The sequence below is a fragment of the Gymnoscopelus braueri genome, assembly GCF_963280865.1.
Source record: "Gymnoscopelus braueri genome assembly, chromosome: 8".
Lineage (NCBI taxonomy): Eukaryota > Metazoa > Chordata > Actinopteri > Myctophiformes > Myctophidae > Gymnoscopelus > Gymnoscopelus braueri.
The window spans coordinates 23257442-23275073 of NC_137609.1; the positions used below are offsets into that span (position 1 = coordinate 23257442).

A 17632-nucleotide genomic window follows, 5' to 3' on the forward strand; every position below is an offset into this window, starting at 1 on the left:
ACCCCCTCTCAGCTATGGGCTGCAGTCCCCTTACTCTTCCTAACACAGTCTGGACATGAGATACCTGTCAGAGCCTTGCCATATCCCCTTCATTCTGCATATGTCTTTATTTATTCAGAATACGGTCAGTGATGTGTATGTAGAACAGGAGGATTTCCACTTTCAGTTCCTGAAGGCAAACATTCCACCCTCACTTTAAGAGGCTTTCTAAATTCAAATTCTTGAGGCTTGTGTCGTTTAATGTGCTAAATTATACTGTATAATACAGCCACATTTATAGTCTTAACGATATTATCTGTTAAAGTCCAAATCTGTGAGTTTTATGGCTGAATGAATCCTCAAGACAAGAGAGTTTAGTGTTCTGGGACTTGGCAAGCTCTGTTGGTAGGTTAGCAGTCTCCTGCAGTCTCTCCCTCTGTTTACTTTGGTCCTCTGAGCTGCTGCCTTCCTCCGTCTCTCTCTTTGTCTCTATCTCTTCCACACTGACCACCTGTTGTAACACTCAACCCTCACATTGCACAAATACAGGGTACTCTTTCTGCAGGGCAAAGTTTTAGTAGATTTTCTCATTCACTTGTGCTGCCTCGATCTAAGTGGTGTACAATACAACAATAAGTGCCGTGTACTACTTTGCATTCACTGCTCATTTCTCAGATGGACAACTTTAGGGTCCGTTTAAAAGCAGCTAAACTCATCTGTGAGGCAGTATTGCTGCTCTTGTACTGTAGCCTGCCAGTGATGTGACTGGTGTATTGATAAAGTGTGTCTGTGTGTGTACATGTACTATAATGTGAGCGTGTGCATGCTGTAGTGTTTTTGACAGTGTTGTCCCTTTTCATTATCATGTCAGGTCAAATCCCCATGTTGCAAAGTCAGCCTGGATTTGCTACTATTGCTGTATTTACTATATATTTCTGTCCACTCGTTGCAAAAATATATATTTTTAAATCAATAAGTAAATTAACTATATGAAACAAAAACAGTCATATCAATTCACAAACGTCAAGGGCCATTTTCATTTTATCAAAAATAAAACAAAACAAAAAACCCATCCATTTATGTCTGGTACAAAATGTAAACGGGCTCTTATCGGCATTCCAGGCTACAGAATGTTCTGTCAGTGTGTAGTAGACAGTAGATAAACTAGCCCATTTTCTCTGGGATTAGCCGCTATGCTACGTCGGCTCCCCTCCCCTCCTGCAGCAGCTCCCTCAGATGACTCATTCAAAGATGTCCCTCTGACAAGCCTCCTTATGTCAAGACCAGGTGAGTTCCCTGTCCTGCCAGACCACTTTCAGCCAACCTAACATCTCTCTCTGCTGCTGCTGCTGCTGCTGCTGCTGAATGGCCTTTTATCTTTGGTTTACTTCCCCTTTGCTGCTTCATAATGACTTTGTTTCTCTCTCTGTATGCCTGTCGGATGGACTGGCTGACTGGGCTGTGCCTGTTGGGGGCTCCCATGTCTGTTTTTGTGCCTGGAGTCTTGTTGCTTTGCCTGGTTAGATTGTAGTATATCCCTGCTTGTGTTTGGCACCACCTGCTGTCTCCTACCGTTTTTTTTTTTTTTTTTTTTGGTGGAGTTCAGGAGGGTGCTCTGCCCAGCATGACTTGAAATGAACTCATCTGCTTCAGACCAATTTGAGAAGTATACAGAATAATTTAAATGTACTTTGGACCATGTTTGGCCATATTAATCTGTGGGATATGCATGGAACAAAGGACAGAAAGAAACACAGTGAGTCTGTCAACAAGTCTGTTGTGTAGTTAAGAAAGGAGAATCTCGGCTAACTGGATATGCTGCTCAACTATAATGTACATAATAAATAACGAGATGGGATGTTATCCATTCTGTGAAAAAAGAAAAAAGGCTGTTTTGTTGTTTTTTTGTTGTTGTTTTTTCAAATGTCTCATTTCATCTTAACACTGGGTTGCTTCCTCTGTTTATTTTCAGGATCACCACCGGGGCCACGTTTGACACTAAGACGGCAGTAGAAGGCCGGTAGAGGATTTCCACCCACCAGCTCAAAGCCAACAGAACAGTGTTATAAATGCACCTGTCAACGTCCCATGAGTTATTTAAATTTGATTCCAGGCCAGGGTGACTGGTAGACAAGTATGCCCAGGCAGATATATCTCCACAGTCTCATGTGACAAAATGTGTCTTTGGTGTTTTTATATTCTTGGAACCTTCTGAGTAATTATGTGTAATGTGTAATGTTTTTTATCTGTTTCTGTGAATGTACTTCTTCTGTGTGACTTTCTTGTCCTACATGTCAAAGAGATGACAGATATTGGAGAGATGATCCTTTTTTAATAGTTTAATAGTAATTTTTGTGCCTTTTAGGATTTGAATTTGCCAAGTGAGAGAATCACAAACAAAGATTAATATAACTTTTTTCTTCTTCTTTTTTTTGTTCAACTCTTTCACATTTCTTACAATTTTCGTTGAATATGTTAAAATATTTAGGTGAACTTCTTTTTATTTAACTTACTGTATGTTACCTCTGACTTATGACAAGTGACACCTTAAAAACTTGGTGTTCATGATCTGTGAAGACATTTCTTTCAATCAGTTTTCTTATTCTTAGAGACCTTGGGTTGGTCTGCTGCTGTAATGGAGTAGTTCAAATGAATGCAGTACTATGTTTAGCCATCAGATGGCACAATTGAACACAATATCAGCAGCAACCAGATGAAATCCTTAATGAGATCAACTGCACTAACACACACGCCTACAGTATTTTGTACATGTATTAGCCATGTATTCATTTATTCCGCTTCAGTTTATAGATCATTTTATAGATCTAATTCTGTCTGCCAATTATGACAATGCTGATTCAAGTCTACACAGGGAACATAGGTATATATAGGCTATGCTGGCAGTACTAAGAGCACTGCCGAAATTTGTCGTCACTGCCACAACCGCAAATGGCCTTGCCTCACACTAATTTCGATCATTAGTGTGAGTTTGGACATCGTAAAAAACAAACAAAAAAGAAACAGTGCTGCAATTTCCTTGAAGGAATATTTCATTACGTTAAATGGAATTCTAACACATGATCAGTTCATCTCCTTCATTATCCTTCTTCGGGAAATACTTTCCATCATGGACCAACTTAGAGAGGGTCAATGTATTGACCATAAAGAGGGTCAATACATTGTTGCTGAGCCACAGAACTGTTTGGTCTGTGGCTCTGACGCCACTATGACGTTGATCAAGACCAATTTCATCACCTAATATGGAGTTTTCTGTGTTATATTGGAGCAAGGACATATTGACCTCACAGTACATACTGATATAGTACATACTTCAGTACAACAACAGGATCTCAGTGCAAATGAGCAGACATGGAGGAGAGTAGACTCTGTCTGCATTTCACTGTACTTGTACGTTTCAAATCCAGTGTGGTTAGCAAGCAGGGTAGCCTAGAATAAAATAGGCTGCCCAATCTCAGGTTACACCTTAAATCCAGCTATTACCAGTGTTATTACATTTGACCAGAGACTGGTGCCCAACACTTAACACACAGGTGGATAACCACCTATAGACCACCTACTGTAGGGCAAGATGAGGTATTAACTATGTCACTGTCAATTTGAAGTGTCTTCGGTCAACACATTTGCTCAACAATTACTGTCAATGAATGTGGAACTGTTGTAATTTATTTAGTGTTGTTTTATCAAGGAGAGACTTGTGATTGGTTTATGTGCCTGTGACAGATCAAAAGATCTTGTGTTATTAGGGAAAATGAATAAATGAAATTACTCCAATCCAACTGTTGTGTGTGTGTGTGTGTGTGTGTGTGTGTGTGTGTGTGTGTGTGTGTGTGTGTGTGTGTGTGTGTGGCACCGAAAATAACATATCTACCAGCTCACAGCGCGTCGCAGCACAATGCATTGTGAACTTGTAGATTGGCTATTTTCAGCGCATTAACCATTGTGCAACCAAGTATATATTAGGTATTATCTGTCACAAGTTTCTCATCCACTGATAAAGTTACTGCTCCCCTCCAGCTGATCTGGAATCCAATGTCAACAAGAGGGGATATGCATGCAAAGTCTCTTTCAATCACTAAGTGTTATTAGTTCCAAATTTAGACCTGGTTATCTAGTCTAGAACATGCGTCCAGTTATTCACTGTTTTTTTTTACGCAAACATGTTAGCTCGACATGATATGGATTGATATTGAGTGCTACTAAGAGTACATTGTAATGTCAATATTCTGTCCAGTTCCCACTTTTCAAGCCACAATGTAAAGTCGGTGATTTCTAAACCCTTATTCTGGTTAATTAGTTGCTAATACCTTGTTTTGATAAACATCAGGGATACAAAATATACATTGGCACACCACATATTTGCACACTTGCCATTGTGCCCATGCCACAACACTGCTTCTTTGCCCAGTATATTTCCATACTACTTCCATTGTGTCCCTTAGGTCCCAAAGTGATGAGGGGAGAGTGACTGACCCGGATGAAGCTCATCACTGGTGTGGCATCCCGATAGCCCAGACGGCCCAGACAGAGTGGACAAACACAAACGGCGATGCCGATTTAGAGCCAGAGGCTACTGTGAAATCCCTCATCAAGTCCTTTGACACAGTTGGACAGAGTGAGCACAGATCAACTTAATACAAACATACATGACATGGGATCATATTGATTCATATTGAGTGCTAATTGACTGTTCATTTTTACCCACAGAACAGGGGATAGACTGTTTATGCACACTTTGGCTATAATGTATGCCTGTTAATACTGTTAACATACTGTTAGTGCACTTTGATTACATCTGTATTTATACCTGTTAATAGCTCATACAACATGCAAATCCCAGGTGGTCCAAGTGCAGAGGGCCAAGAAAGAGTACTGTAGTAAAACTAACTCTCCTTTGTTTTTAATCCCCTGTGCATTACTAACTGTTTACCCTGTTTGTTTGTTTGTTTATTACTCCTAGCCAGTGGTGGAAGAAGTACTCAAATGTGGTGGAAATAAGAGTATCAATACCACAATGTAGAAATACTCTGTTACAAGTAAAAGTCCTGTATTCAACATTAACTTGAGTAAAAGTATCCAGGCATCAATATATACTTAAAGTACCAAAAGTAAAAAGTACTCATTATGCATAATGTCCCATCTCACAACTTTTCAAAACTTTAGAAGTTTTCAAAATCTTTTGAAAACAGAAAATACAAGCTCACAACACGTTGCAACACGTTGAGAGCTTGTAGATCGGCTAGTTTCAAATAGCCAATATATATATATATATATAGGGCTGAAGTGGTATATGCATGTTTTGTAATAATAATCAAAATCTACAAAGTAACTAAACTTTTCAAATAGTTGTAGTGGAGTAAAAGACAACATTTGCCTCTGAGATGTAGCGCAGTAGAAGTATAAAGTATTGAGAGTAGGAAATACTCCAGTAAAGTAAAAATACCTCACTTGAGTAAATGTACTTAGATACTCTCCACCACTGCTCCTACTAGCTGTATCTCTTTTGCTGTATGTGTCCTATATTTCATAACTGTGGTACTGCTATAACAACTGAATGTCCCCCATGGGATCAATAAAAGGTCTATCTATCTAACAAACAGACAGACAGGCACAAACAAAGGAGGGGCCATAGCTGAGTGGTTAGTGAGCCCGCCTAGGGAGCCAGAGGCCCTGGTTGCCCCAGGTACGATTCCAGGCCACGCCAGCATATGTGTCGATGAAATGAAATTTGTCTATGAGCAAGACTCTTAACCCCTAATTGCTCACAGGCCCTCATTGGAAACAAGCCCGCAAGGACTTTCATGAACGTCCTGTTAAAAGGAATTATCCTTATCCTAGCAGAGATATCCAGCTGGGGTGTTTCCCATTCCTTTACAGCTAAGTCCTGTATGGTCATGCTAGATGACTTGTACTGTGGATGGGAATTGACAGGGTTATTTAGATTGGCCACAGGCAGAAGTACTGTACTGTAGGTTTATCAACAGAATTACTGTAGGAATGAAGAGACTTCACCCTGGTATTGCTCAGAGCTTTGCTCAGTGCTTATTATCAGCTCAGTGGAAAGGCTTATCCTGGTCACATTTTCCAACAAATGTGCAGATATTATTATAGTCCAACATAATCAGAAAAAGCCTGCATACTCACAAAAACTGTTGAGGCCCTTTGGCTGCAAAAATAGATTTATTTGCTCAGTGGAAAAAAAGAAAAAGATAAACGTTTATGCCTTCAGAACATCATCAGCTATCAGATGTTATTAGTTATTATTATTACATTAATTCAAGGGCTTCCATGGGAAAATACATATTTTTTAAATCTCAATGGGATTTTCTCCTGGTTGAATAAATAAATAATCAGTTGGCATGGCGTATTCCAGCTGAAATAATGTAGGCTGAAGTATATAGCTTGAGGAACCGTTCAATGGAGTTCGATTGACAGGTGCCGCCATCTTGTGAGGTTTTCAGCTATTACTTTCAATGGTGTGACGTCACATTCTCTTTCTATATCAAGTTGCACTATTTACTGTATCATTCATGTGGTGACACACAAACTAATATAATATAGTATGCATGTACTGTATGGGTGTTTCAGACGGACCAGCCCACACGGTCCAAATGCCCTCCTCACAGAGAAGTCCTCTAAGTGGTATCCCTGTCCGCACGGCCCCTGCTGCTGCAGTCTCACCTATACAGGTAAGATATGCACCAGTTGCTTTTTTCTTTCTTTCTTTTTCTTAGAGAATCCTGATAAACTTCTGTCCTGATGTAATAACCCCGATTCTGGTCCATGTCCTTGTATGTAGAGACATTCGTACATTAAACCACTCTCAAAGACGTTGGAGAAAAGGATCAACCATGGGGAATTCGCTCATCCCGGTAGGTCAAACACAGAGAGTTCACGCTGCAGACATTACATGTATTTATACTGTTCACATCATTTTGCAATCACTCTCATAATGTAAATGGTACGCCTTGCAAGCTGCCATGTTGTGACTAATAAACTACACAAATACTGTGCTACCGTGTTCTACTGTGCTTTGACCAATGAGGCAAGCTCAAGTGTCTTGACTAATTACTTTTACAGACAACTAAACTGAATGATAACTTAATATCTGATGCACATTGTTGCATTACAAGAGGACTTTTCCATGGCTAGTATGATATTTCCTAAAGACAGGCCAGCAAAGAAAGTATCAACAAGTATCAGTATAATTTACACCCACAATGTGATTGTAACTGTGCTCCATAATACTCATGTGTCAAACTTGTGCTTCTGTCATGATGTTTGGACTTCTATGTAAACAACATCCCTGCTTTGGAAAGTCCTTGTTTCTGACTCACTGTTCGTTCCAGCTATCTCTTAACATTTCCCACTATGCTCTTCTTCACTCGCTCTTACGATTTCCCAGATAAGATGTCGGGCTGCGGAGAAGATTTGAAACCTAATAGCCTTATGAGAAAGAGCCCTTCTTTGGAGTCGGTGATCAAAATCCCTGCCTCCCTCAGCAGTCGCTACAACCGAGCCAATAGCAAGCTCAGGTGGGAATTCCATCCCTTTCATACTATCTAACAGAGCACTAACATGCTTGTCTGTGGTACTAATGTCTTTTATGATTAAGCACCTCTCTTAAGCCTACTTCACTTTTTCGCGTGTCTCGAAAATAACTGATTTCATCTGAAAATGTATTTTCAGCAAGTGACGCAGGCTTCACTTGGAACAAGCAGAGAATTCTCTGTAAGATAGGAAATAAGTAAGCGATTCCTCAGCCAGAACCTGAATATCCTCTGCTCGATTCCGGCTCAAAATAAAAACAGAAATTGTAGCAGATGTTAGACAATGAGATAGCTATTATTCACCAAGGGCAACAAGTTAGAGAGCCATAACAAAACTGTAACCACAGGCAAAATCGTTCTCTATCAACCAATTAAGTATTAAACCTCTTGAATAGTCCTCTTGCCTAGCGGTTTCTGTTACCTTGCTCAATAGTATTCTGCTGGTTTCAACTAGTACTTCATTTGCACTCCCTGTGTAGATTAACAACACCTGGGAGGGCTAAGTCAGCTTCACCTCTCCATCTTACATGTCAGATAGTAGGGCAGGACATGCATCTGTGTTAGAGACAAACTACTGTACTGTAGGTGCCATGTCATGGGGAGAGTCCGTGGGGCATTAAACAAACAAAGGGTCTGGAATTCTTTCAGTAACTGACCTCTGACATTATCAGCTGTAATTATTTTCACATCGTCCTCTCTTGCAGACCATCACTGTTTCCATTGCTGTCATTATTGTCTCAGACCTCTGACATGTTTGCGGTTAGATGCTATTTCATGGTTTGAAGTCTGATGTATAGAGTATCAAGTAGGCATAATACTGATGGCCAGAGTTGTGGGACATTTGATATACAGTAGGTGACCCAATATTTTATTTTGTAGCACAAAACACTCTGGTCACCGTTAATGTGAGCCAGTCCCTTGCACGCTCTCATGCAGGGATCAAGATGGTCAAACCATTACTTTGTTTGGTATTGTTTGTGTTGTGATATGCCGTCGCTATATCATTTTGGCAAACGCTCAAGACCTCCTGCTACTGCAACATTTGTTTTGACAATGTCCACACTCATGGTCGCACAGCGCCTTAAACAGAGAAATAAGTCAATGGCAGAGCTTGTCTTGTCTTGTTAAATATTTACCATGCGTAGAGCAATGACCGTCTCCCAGGCTTCCCATGGCCTCAGCTCCAACGCAAGCCCTGGGGAGGAAACCCTTCTCCAGATAGGAAATTAACAGGATATATACCACTCGAAGAACAGACATAAGCAATAGGAACATTAATATGGAACGCTTAAGTCTGGACATGTGGGTTTTAATGCTGTCTGTAGCTTGAGCATGCTGTTTCAAAGATGGATTGCTAAGTCTAGTTTAAATTAAATCACGGAACACACACACACACACACACACACACACACACACACACACACACACACACACACACACACACACACATGGCGGAACAGCGGAACCCCTACTGTATGCAATGCATTTTCGGAAAGACTTTTGACCAGTTAGAAAGAATCGTTTTACTCAATAGGATTTTACACTTTAGACAAAATGTAGGAATGTGTATTAAAGGTCAACGTCAGCAAGGGCATGCGGTCGCAGCGAGTCCCTAACGCCAAATCAAATGGGTTCAGATCTGAGTCAAGTCTCCTGCAGGAGGCGCATCTGCAGTCTCCAGATGTCAAAACAGATGATGATCAAGCATGGTTAAAAAATACTCTCAAATTAAATCAGTCAGTCTGCATTTTAACTCCATAGTGCTTCTTTCATTTCACATCTGAAGGCATACAGCCTAATTCATACTTTGTCGCAAGACAATTTCGCTCGCCGAAAACAACTCATCATCAAGATAACAACACCACAGCTCTTTTATCTACCAAAGCCCATCGTGTGAGAAAACTATAAATTAGGCATAACCATTTAAGCCCTATTTACAAAAAAAATGAAAATAACCGAGCTTGTAGATCTGCTATTTTAGCTATTTTTGAAACATTCTAACATGCCCCAAATAGGGACGTTGGATTGAAAGTGATTAAGAGGAAGTGCTTAAAACATCTACTTGAACCCTTGGACTGTAATGTATCTGCACATGTTCATGTGCGCTAAAGTTTGTGCATCACTGTGAAGGCAATAATGTTGCTGCACCACTATTAACCAACTGTTGTGTTTCTCTCTCTCTCTCTCTCTCTCTCTCTCTCTCTCTCTCTCTCTCTCTCTCTCTCTCTCTCTCTCTCTCTCTCCCCGTCCATCACTGTGGTATGTGTTTCCATGGTAACACAGTGTGGAAAGAAAGGACCCTTTGGCCGCACTGGCGAGGGAGTATGGAGGATCTAAGAGGAACGCTCTACTGAAGTGGTGCCAGAAGAAAACAGAGGGCTATCCGGTAGGGGTCACAGGTCAAAGAAAGACCTCTTGCTCTAGATTCAATACCAGATCCACTCTCCCTGGTGCCCCTCCCCTCTTATTTCCCTGTCTGCATCTGACAGCTCCATTTGTGATCTTCTTTCTCCCCGACAGCGAGCTGTCAGCACTTCCTTCTGTAATAATTCACTCTGACACAATTAATGTGGACTTTATATAGCATGTGTGTGTGTGTGTGTGTGTGTGTGTGTGTGTGTGTGTGTGTGTGTGTGTGTGTGTGTGTGTGTGTGTGTGTGTGTGTGTGTGTGTGTGTGTGTGTGTGTGTGTGTGTGTGTGTGTGTTAGTGTGTGTGTGTGTGTGTGTGTGTGTGTATATATATATATATATATATATATATATATATATATATATATATATATATATGTGTATATATATAAAACTCTCCACTAAAGCCTCAGCCTCAGCCACACACACACACACACACACACACACACACACACACAGACCTATATGTTCTGCCCCCTGTTGAGGTTGTAGACCGCAGTTGCATGCTGCTGTCTTTGCAGATGCACACCATTGTATTTGGGGAGATCAAACTCCATGAGTTTCACATGAGTAGTGGAAACAATGCTAGGTATTTTTAACGTTTGTACGTGTACTGTTATGTGTGCATGTGAGCATGTGTGAGGGGGCACATGTCCACCAGTTTATATGCGCATCCTCGTGTTAACGCACGCATGTCTGTTTAATTTGCACATTGTTACTGTGTTGTGTCCCCATTTAGGTCCCTGTGGCTCATGTGTTGACAATCACCTGGCTTTTCCACTCCAGTAATAGCCAGTTTAAGGAGCCTGGTGGGCTTAGAGCCTGGCCCCTGTAATGAGCATGTGTGGGTGCCAGCATGCCAGCTAACTGCTAAAACTCTTAAATGAGGCTTTAGTGGAGAGTTTGTTTCCAGCCTGTAGTGTAAAGAATAGACATGGAGGGAGGGGAGCCAGTCAGTACTCACCCTCCAGCTTGTCATCATTGTTCGAGCAACAAACAAGCTAAACAAGCTATAGCTCCTCTCTGCCCCAAAATGACCAATGCTTTGGTTAAGTTTGTTAACATACAGTATGGTGCTGGTTTTGGCTGAGCAAAGGAAACCTTGGAACCGCCAAGACAAAAAAACTGCAGCTAAAAATAGCATCTTAAGTGGTCTTCAAAATTGGATGAGTTGCTTGTCAGGCACATGGCTGCTCAGTGAACTAAGAGTTAACCCTCTCCCCATGCAGAGGTGTGTTAAAATTAACAAAATAATGGATTGGCAGATTTTTGTGAAACTTTGTGGAAATGATCAGTAGGCTGCCCTGAATAGAATACAAATTCAAGGTCATCATCATCAATGACAAACTCAAAATTACATAACCATTCATATCAGGACTGGAGAGACGTAGATCAAGGGATGTTGGTGCGGGCAGGGTTTGTACCCGCATGTGTACTGCCTGTATGCATACCGTACTGGTCCCACATTGTTTCTAGTCACACCAAGATTAATATTGTTTTACACATAATCCAATCCAATCCACTTTATTTATATAGCACATTTTACAATGCAAGTTTACCAAAGTGGTGCACAGAAAATATAAAAAGCTAAAAGACAACAACAAAAAGAGAATACAAGACGCAGCAGCGTCAGCAGACAGTGAATCAAAGCAGAGACCATAGAACTCTCAAACGGGATCAAAAGCCAAGGTATAAAAGTGGGACTTAAGGCGAGATTTAAAAGTTGGGGCCAGTTTAATATGGGAGGAGTCTTAAATATAAAAACAGACACCCAAGAAAGACTCAAATAAAATTACTACACAAATCATTGTAAATCAAGTAAATAAGAGAGCCTGTGTCCAAAGCTGCATTAAAAAGTATTGATGTATGTAAAAGTATGTGATTAAAATCACAGCCTAGATATTGCAGTGGGAATGTTATTGTTGTTATTGTGAGTTTTCCTTTTGGCCAGAGAAGCTTTGAAGCAGTGGTCTGATGGGAGAAGCTTAAATGGGTTCCTTAAAGCCAGTTGACAGGAGTTCCCCAGCGAGCTATACCAGCCGCCCGCCCCTCCTGTTTTTGCTCTGCATTAAATACGGGCATCTTTGACCAAAATAGCCGATCTACAAGCTCACAATGTGTCACATTGCAACACGTTGTGAGCATGTAGATCTGCTATTTTTAGTAGATGTTCACACGGTTTGACTGTGTGACTGTAAAGATATGAGAGTTGTGTCTAAGTGGTGCCAGGGATTCTGCTTGCTTGATTCTTTTGAGGTTGTCGTTGAATGTGCCTGACATTAAAACCCTTCAGCCTCCGCAGGCGAAACATGCACTGTTGGGCCATTTTGTCGAACCCGTCCACATGAAGGACAGGTGGTGGTCGAAGGTCTTGACTTGTTGCACAACCTGCCCCTCCAGCCTGAGTGGTCCAGATAGAGGGTGTGGGTGTCAGGTGCCTGGCACTCCCGACAACACGGTGTCTGACTGATGTTCAGTTCCAGGTAGACTTCCTTGAGCCAGAGAACATGGCTGCCGTGCTGTTTGATGACAAGAACCAAGTCAGAGTCACAAAGCCCACTTCAGTTCAGGCCATCTGGGGCCAGCAGAGCCACTCTCATCCCCCTGGACTTAACTGCTGGACCTCTGGTCCCCTTTTACAAAAGGGCATTAACAACACTGTAATTATTCTCAAGCATCAGGAATGCTATAAGAAGCTTTGGCTAATAGCTAGGAGCATTTCAGTCTATAAAGAATAATCAGTCCCTGCCTGACTGATTTGAGTTGTGATATGATTGTACATTTTTTCCACGTACATCTTTTGCCTGCTGTCTAGTTAGATGTAATACTGGATTATAAAGGAGGGGTCTGTCACCTGGAAATATATGATATTTAGTAAGTTTAGAATTTTCTCCCTTGTGAATGAAATAAGGACATGTTTTAGATGACCACAAGTAAAACACATATCGGAGTATCTTCTGTTTAGGCTGAAGGCGTGGCCGAGACCTTGTTTTGCACCCTGTCTCTCTGTCCGTCCGTCCGTCCATGTGTGTGTAATGTGTGTGTGTGTGTGTGTGTGTGTGTGTGTGTGTGTGTGTGTGTGTGTGTGTGTGTGTGTGTGTGTGTGTGTCCGTCTGCGGACAGCTAATCTCCGGCACCGTTGGCCCGATCGCAGCAAAACTTTGCACGCAACCTCTGCCCCGAATTTTTCAGATCGGCCTGTTATAGCGCCACCAGGACGCCGATATTTATTTATTTTTTATATTACTCCTACAGATTTTGTGCAAACATCACGCAAATCCGTACACAATATCTCTATTGTCATGTGATCAAGACCGATCTGTCCCATTTTCATATTCCATCCTGATTGGCTAACATTGGCTTCCAAAGTTTGCAGGATTGGTCCGTTTTGAACAAAATGCCTCAAATGAATAAATCATGAACGCAGCGTGCGATTTCCGTGAACTTTTGCACGCACATTCCCACTAGGTTCAGGAAGAAATGCCACCCTTCTCACATTGGCCTGTTATAGCGCCACCAGCAGGCCGATTTTTGCAAAACATTGAAAAAAATGCCTCAAATCATGAACGCAGCGTCCCATTGCCGTGAAAGACCTAGGAAGATAATGTACACCATGAATTCCTCGGCAGAGAATAAGGATCGTGTCAGCTCCATAAGGCTTAGTTTTCAAGGAACTGCCCCTTCACTGTGTCACATAATGGAATTAAGCTGAAAGAGATGCCAAGAGGAAGAACAACACAGACTTAATGAGAAACCCTTGTTTTTCCATTTTCTATGGAACTCTGTCTTCCTCTCCGTCTCCCACACACGCGCGCGAGCGTGTGTGTGTGTGTGTGTGTGTGTGTGTGTGTGTGTGTGTGTGTCTGTGTGTGTGTGTGTGTGTGTGTGTGTGTGTGTGTGTGTGTGTCTGTGTCTGTGTCTGTGTGTGTGTGTGTGTGTGTGTGTGTGTGTGTGTGTGTGTGTGTGCGTGTGCGCGTGTGTGTGTGTGTGTGAGCATGGTTGTGTGTACTGTATAGTACTATATAGTATTAGTGAGCAAGCAAGTTTGTGAACTATGTTTGGAGTACATTTGCTTGCATGTTTTACAGAAAGCAGAGCCACAGAGAGCGTGACATATACAGGAACAGTTGTGGCCACAGGCCCTCGTGAATCTCACTGCCAGCCGTGGGGAAAAGGTTACCATCAGGGGATGCATCAGGCACAATGAGCTTTAATACGGTCATCAGAAAGGTCAGGCTGATACAGTGCCATGAGGCCCTGTCCAGGAGGAAGCCACTAATTACAGGCATAATGTCTGGAGACTGACTGGCCCTGTCACACATGGTAGCTCTAGACTGAGGCAGAGAAGATAATGATCCTGCCCAAATAGGACAACCACCTTAGGGCTGCTTTCTCTCTTTCTCTTTCTCTCTTGCCTTTTCATTTTTCTCTCTCGTCGGTTCTGCTTTGATAAAGGTTAGGGAGGTTTTTGTATTAACACTGCATCCACATGCAGTTTGCTGTCACTTTCATTTTATTCTAGCCACACTAAGGTCAAGGAAGTAATCATTCTCCCACTAACTGGCTTGTTAGTATAAACGTTAATGTTATGGGTATATTTATGGGTATGGAGTATGGAGCAGGTGCCATGTGGGTAACTGTCTCTTTGACGACCCCATATTAAGCAGCATGGATATTGACTATTCCTTTTATGTGGTTCAAATGGGGTGTCTTATTTCATGTTTATCTGCCCATGTGGAGACAGTATGGTCATTCTGTGGAGATGGGTTCATGGTAGACACTAGACAGGGAGTGGTCAGCCCTTGATGCTAGTTATTATTACACCACTATACTGTTCGAAGGCCTTTTCAATCACTAGAGGTTCAGGCCGCTACGCAGCCCTCACACCTACTGTACGTTCCACTACCGATCCGACAAATATGTCTGAGTCATTGTGTCGGAGTACCCATTGTACCCGTCTATCTGTGTCCCTTTTGTGCCTATATGGTTACAGTCATAGTGAGTCATAGTGACGTGGCCGTGTTCCGCACGCCGGCAGGCCCTCCCATTTTAATATACTGTAGTATACACACGGTAGCGTAATTAAAGTTAAATGGAAAATGGGAGCTGTTTTATGCATGCAGTGGGCATTGTTTGCTGTCTAAATGCAAGCTATCCCCAAAGGCATCGTAAAGCCATCTCATTAAACTAGAATCTTCTGAATTTCTCTGAAGTTTAAAGTTTTGACTTTTTATGTTGAAAACGTGGGAACATGGATACATCTATGCATGTTTTGTATGCATATAAACAAACCACCTGTGGTGTCTGAGCTAGGCTTCTCATAAGCCTCTCACAGACAGCGTATTGATCTCCACTTCCCAGAATCAATTTCAGGTGTGACGGAGAGCAAGTCCTCTCTCTTTCTCCCACCACATCTCTCAGCCTATTCCTTCTCTCTGACATTCAACATGGGGAAAACTCCCTTCTTAGGACCGCAGCATTAACAGGGTACAGGGACGATAGCTGATGCGTAGATAACTCCCCAATACACACACACTCCCTCAAGGGTTATGGTCTCTTATCGTTGGCCCCACTCCTCACATCTTTCAGAACTGGAATGTGGGTTTTACCACATTACCTCCTTAGCCCTTAGCTGTTGACCTTTGAACCCCACCTGATGGGTAAATAACCCGCCAACACGCGCACATACTCCTTCTGGGCTTATCGTCTCTTATCTTTCGCCCCACCCCTCACATGTGTCTGAATGGATTTTACCACATCTACCTCTGAGCCCTAAGCTGGCCACTGGAGGGCATTCCCAGAACATACCGTATGTCAATAGAATTAGCCTTTCAGAGCCTATCTTAACTATAAATAGGTATTAGCACTGGTAACTGGATGTCAATGATTTTAAGCAAAATAAATTGCAATGTTGCTGGAGCATCCTGTTCAAGCAGCCATGTTCCTCTGGGTCCTCTCGGGTGGTCTCAGAGTGATGACCCCCAAGCAGGTTCATAAAGTCATAACCACACACACATACACACACAGCTGTGTACTTGCACACAGGCACGTACCCCATGGTAACCAATCTAATGAACTAACCCTAACCTTAACCCTATTACGCTGAGAGATCTGAAGTGGCTTGTAGAGAATCTATAATCTCACATGGTCATACATGCGTACCGCACCACTGAGCTTGACGCCGACAACCAAACCTTCACCTGGATGTCCAATCACAATGAACACCTCCATCAGTATGATATTCTCACTAGTAGACTTCTTTTCATTCACTAAGATATGAACAGATTCCCTGCTGTACATCTTTGATGTCTGTATTTAGCATTTGCTTCCGATTTGCACTTTTGTTTTCCCTCCAACTTCAATTAGCGATAAAAGCAAAACAAAAATAAATTTGCCGTTTGTTCTGGATGAGAACAATACGGAAAAGATTGAGCACAGCTCATCCGGCCATGTCTGGGAAACACACACACACACACACACACACACACTCACACTCACACTCACACTCACACTCACACTCACACTCACACTCACACACACACACACACACACACACACACACACACACACACACACACACACATTACACACACAGGATTGTACCCCCAGCTGTGAGAGGAATGGAGGGTCATATATCAAGGAGAGGAAGGGGGAGACTGTAGACATTACATTAACTTTTAATAATGTGAGGCTGAATGGAAGCCGTCGAGTGGGTGTGACGTGGTGCTGGCTACAGGATGTATGCACATCATAGTTCACTTCAGTAGGTCATTGGTCGGAGTGGGCAACACTGAGGTAAAGTACTGTAGAACAGATAATCTCTTACTGCAACAATGACAGTCAAAGGTCGGGAATGTTCCACCGCCAATATAACCTCACATCTCTTTAATCGCCACTTTCGTAATCTTTGCGTCTTTCTAACAGGCCCTCTCGTACCGTACCCACTGGAAAGATGAATGATTTTTAATCATCCCGAGGCCTAGATCTCACCTATTACAGCATCAGTGCGTATACAACCATACGCATTTACAGTAAGTGCTATTTGAACCCTGACTCTCCCCCTTTATCCACTTGGGTGTGGGGAGTGTGTTGACTGTACTGTACAGTACACAGCAAAATCCTTAGTGTTATCCATATATTTATCCATTTGTAACTCTCAGAGTGTAAAAATAATAATAATAAACGTTGCTGTATTCCCATTAAATATTTTTTTGCATTTGAAGACAGTGTGCAGGAGTTTTTTCTTTTTAACTCTCAGAGTGTACACATGTGTAACCAGAAGGACCCTTACAGGTTACATTTGTACACTCTCAGAGTGGACAAAAACTACATGCAGAGTTCCAAAAGGATTCATTCTAGGGACACTACTGTTCAATATCTACATGCTTCCACTGGCTCAGATTATGGAAATCAACAAAATATGCTACCATAGGTCGACGACACACAAATCTACAAAACCGCATCACCACAGAGGACTAAAGGTCCTTGCACACTGGTGCGTCTTTTCGTTGCGTTTTTTTTACAACAATGAAAAAAATTGAAAAAACAATGAAAAAAAAAAAAACGCAACGAAAAGACGCACCAGTGTGCAAGGACCTTAATGGTCCAATATAAACACTGGGAAAATGTTATGTGCCATAGATTTCTTCAATTAAACAAAGACAAAGTAATTGTTT

At 41.9% G+C, this 17632-nt stretch overlaps 1 protein-coding gene across 6 annotated transcripts in view; it reads left to right on the forward strand.

Moving 5' to 3' along the window:
- The window catches only part of specc1 (sperm antigen with calponin homology and coiled-coil domains 1), an 87851-nt gene that overhangs the window by 58340 nt on the left and 11879 nt on the right, over positions 1-17632 (forward strand). For 5 of the 6 annotated variants that reach the window (XM_080434695.1, XM_080434696.1, XM_080434697.1 and 2 more), the window contains 5 exons: positions 4440-4612; positions 6586-6686; positions 6797-6869; positions 7403-7532; positions 9831-9933. In XM_080434695.1, coding sequence (XP_080290821.1) covers positions 4440-4612; positions 6586-6686; positions 6797-6869; positions 7403-7532; positions 9831-9933 — 580 coding nt within the window. Of the gene's footprint in view, positions 1-4439; positions 4613-6585; positions 6687-6796; positions 6870-7402; positions 7533-9830; positions 9947-17632 lie in introns of all 6 variants that reach the window. The other variant, XM_080434700.1, reaches the window with a different exon arrangement.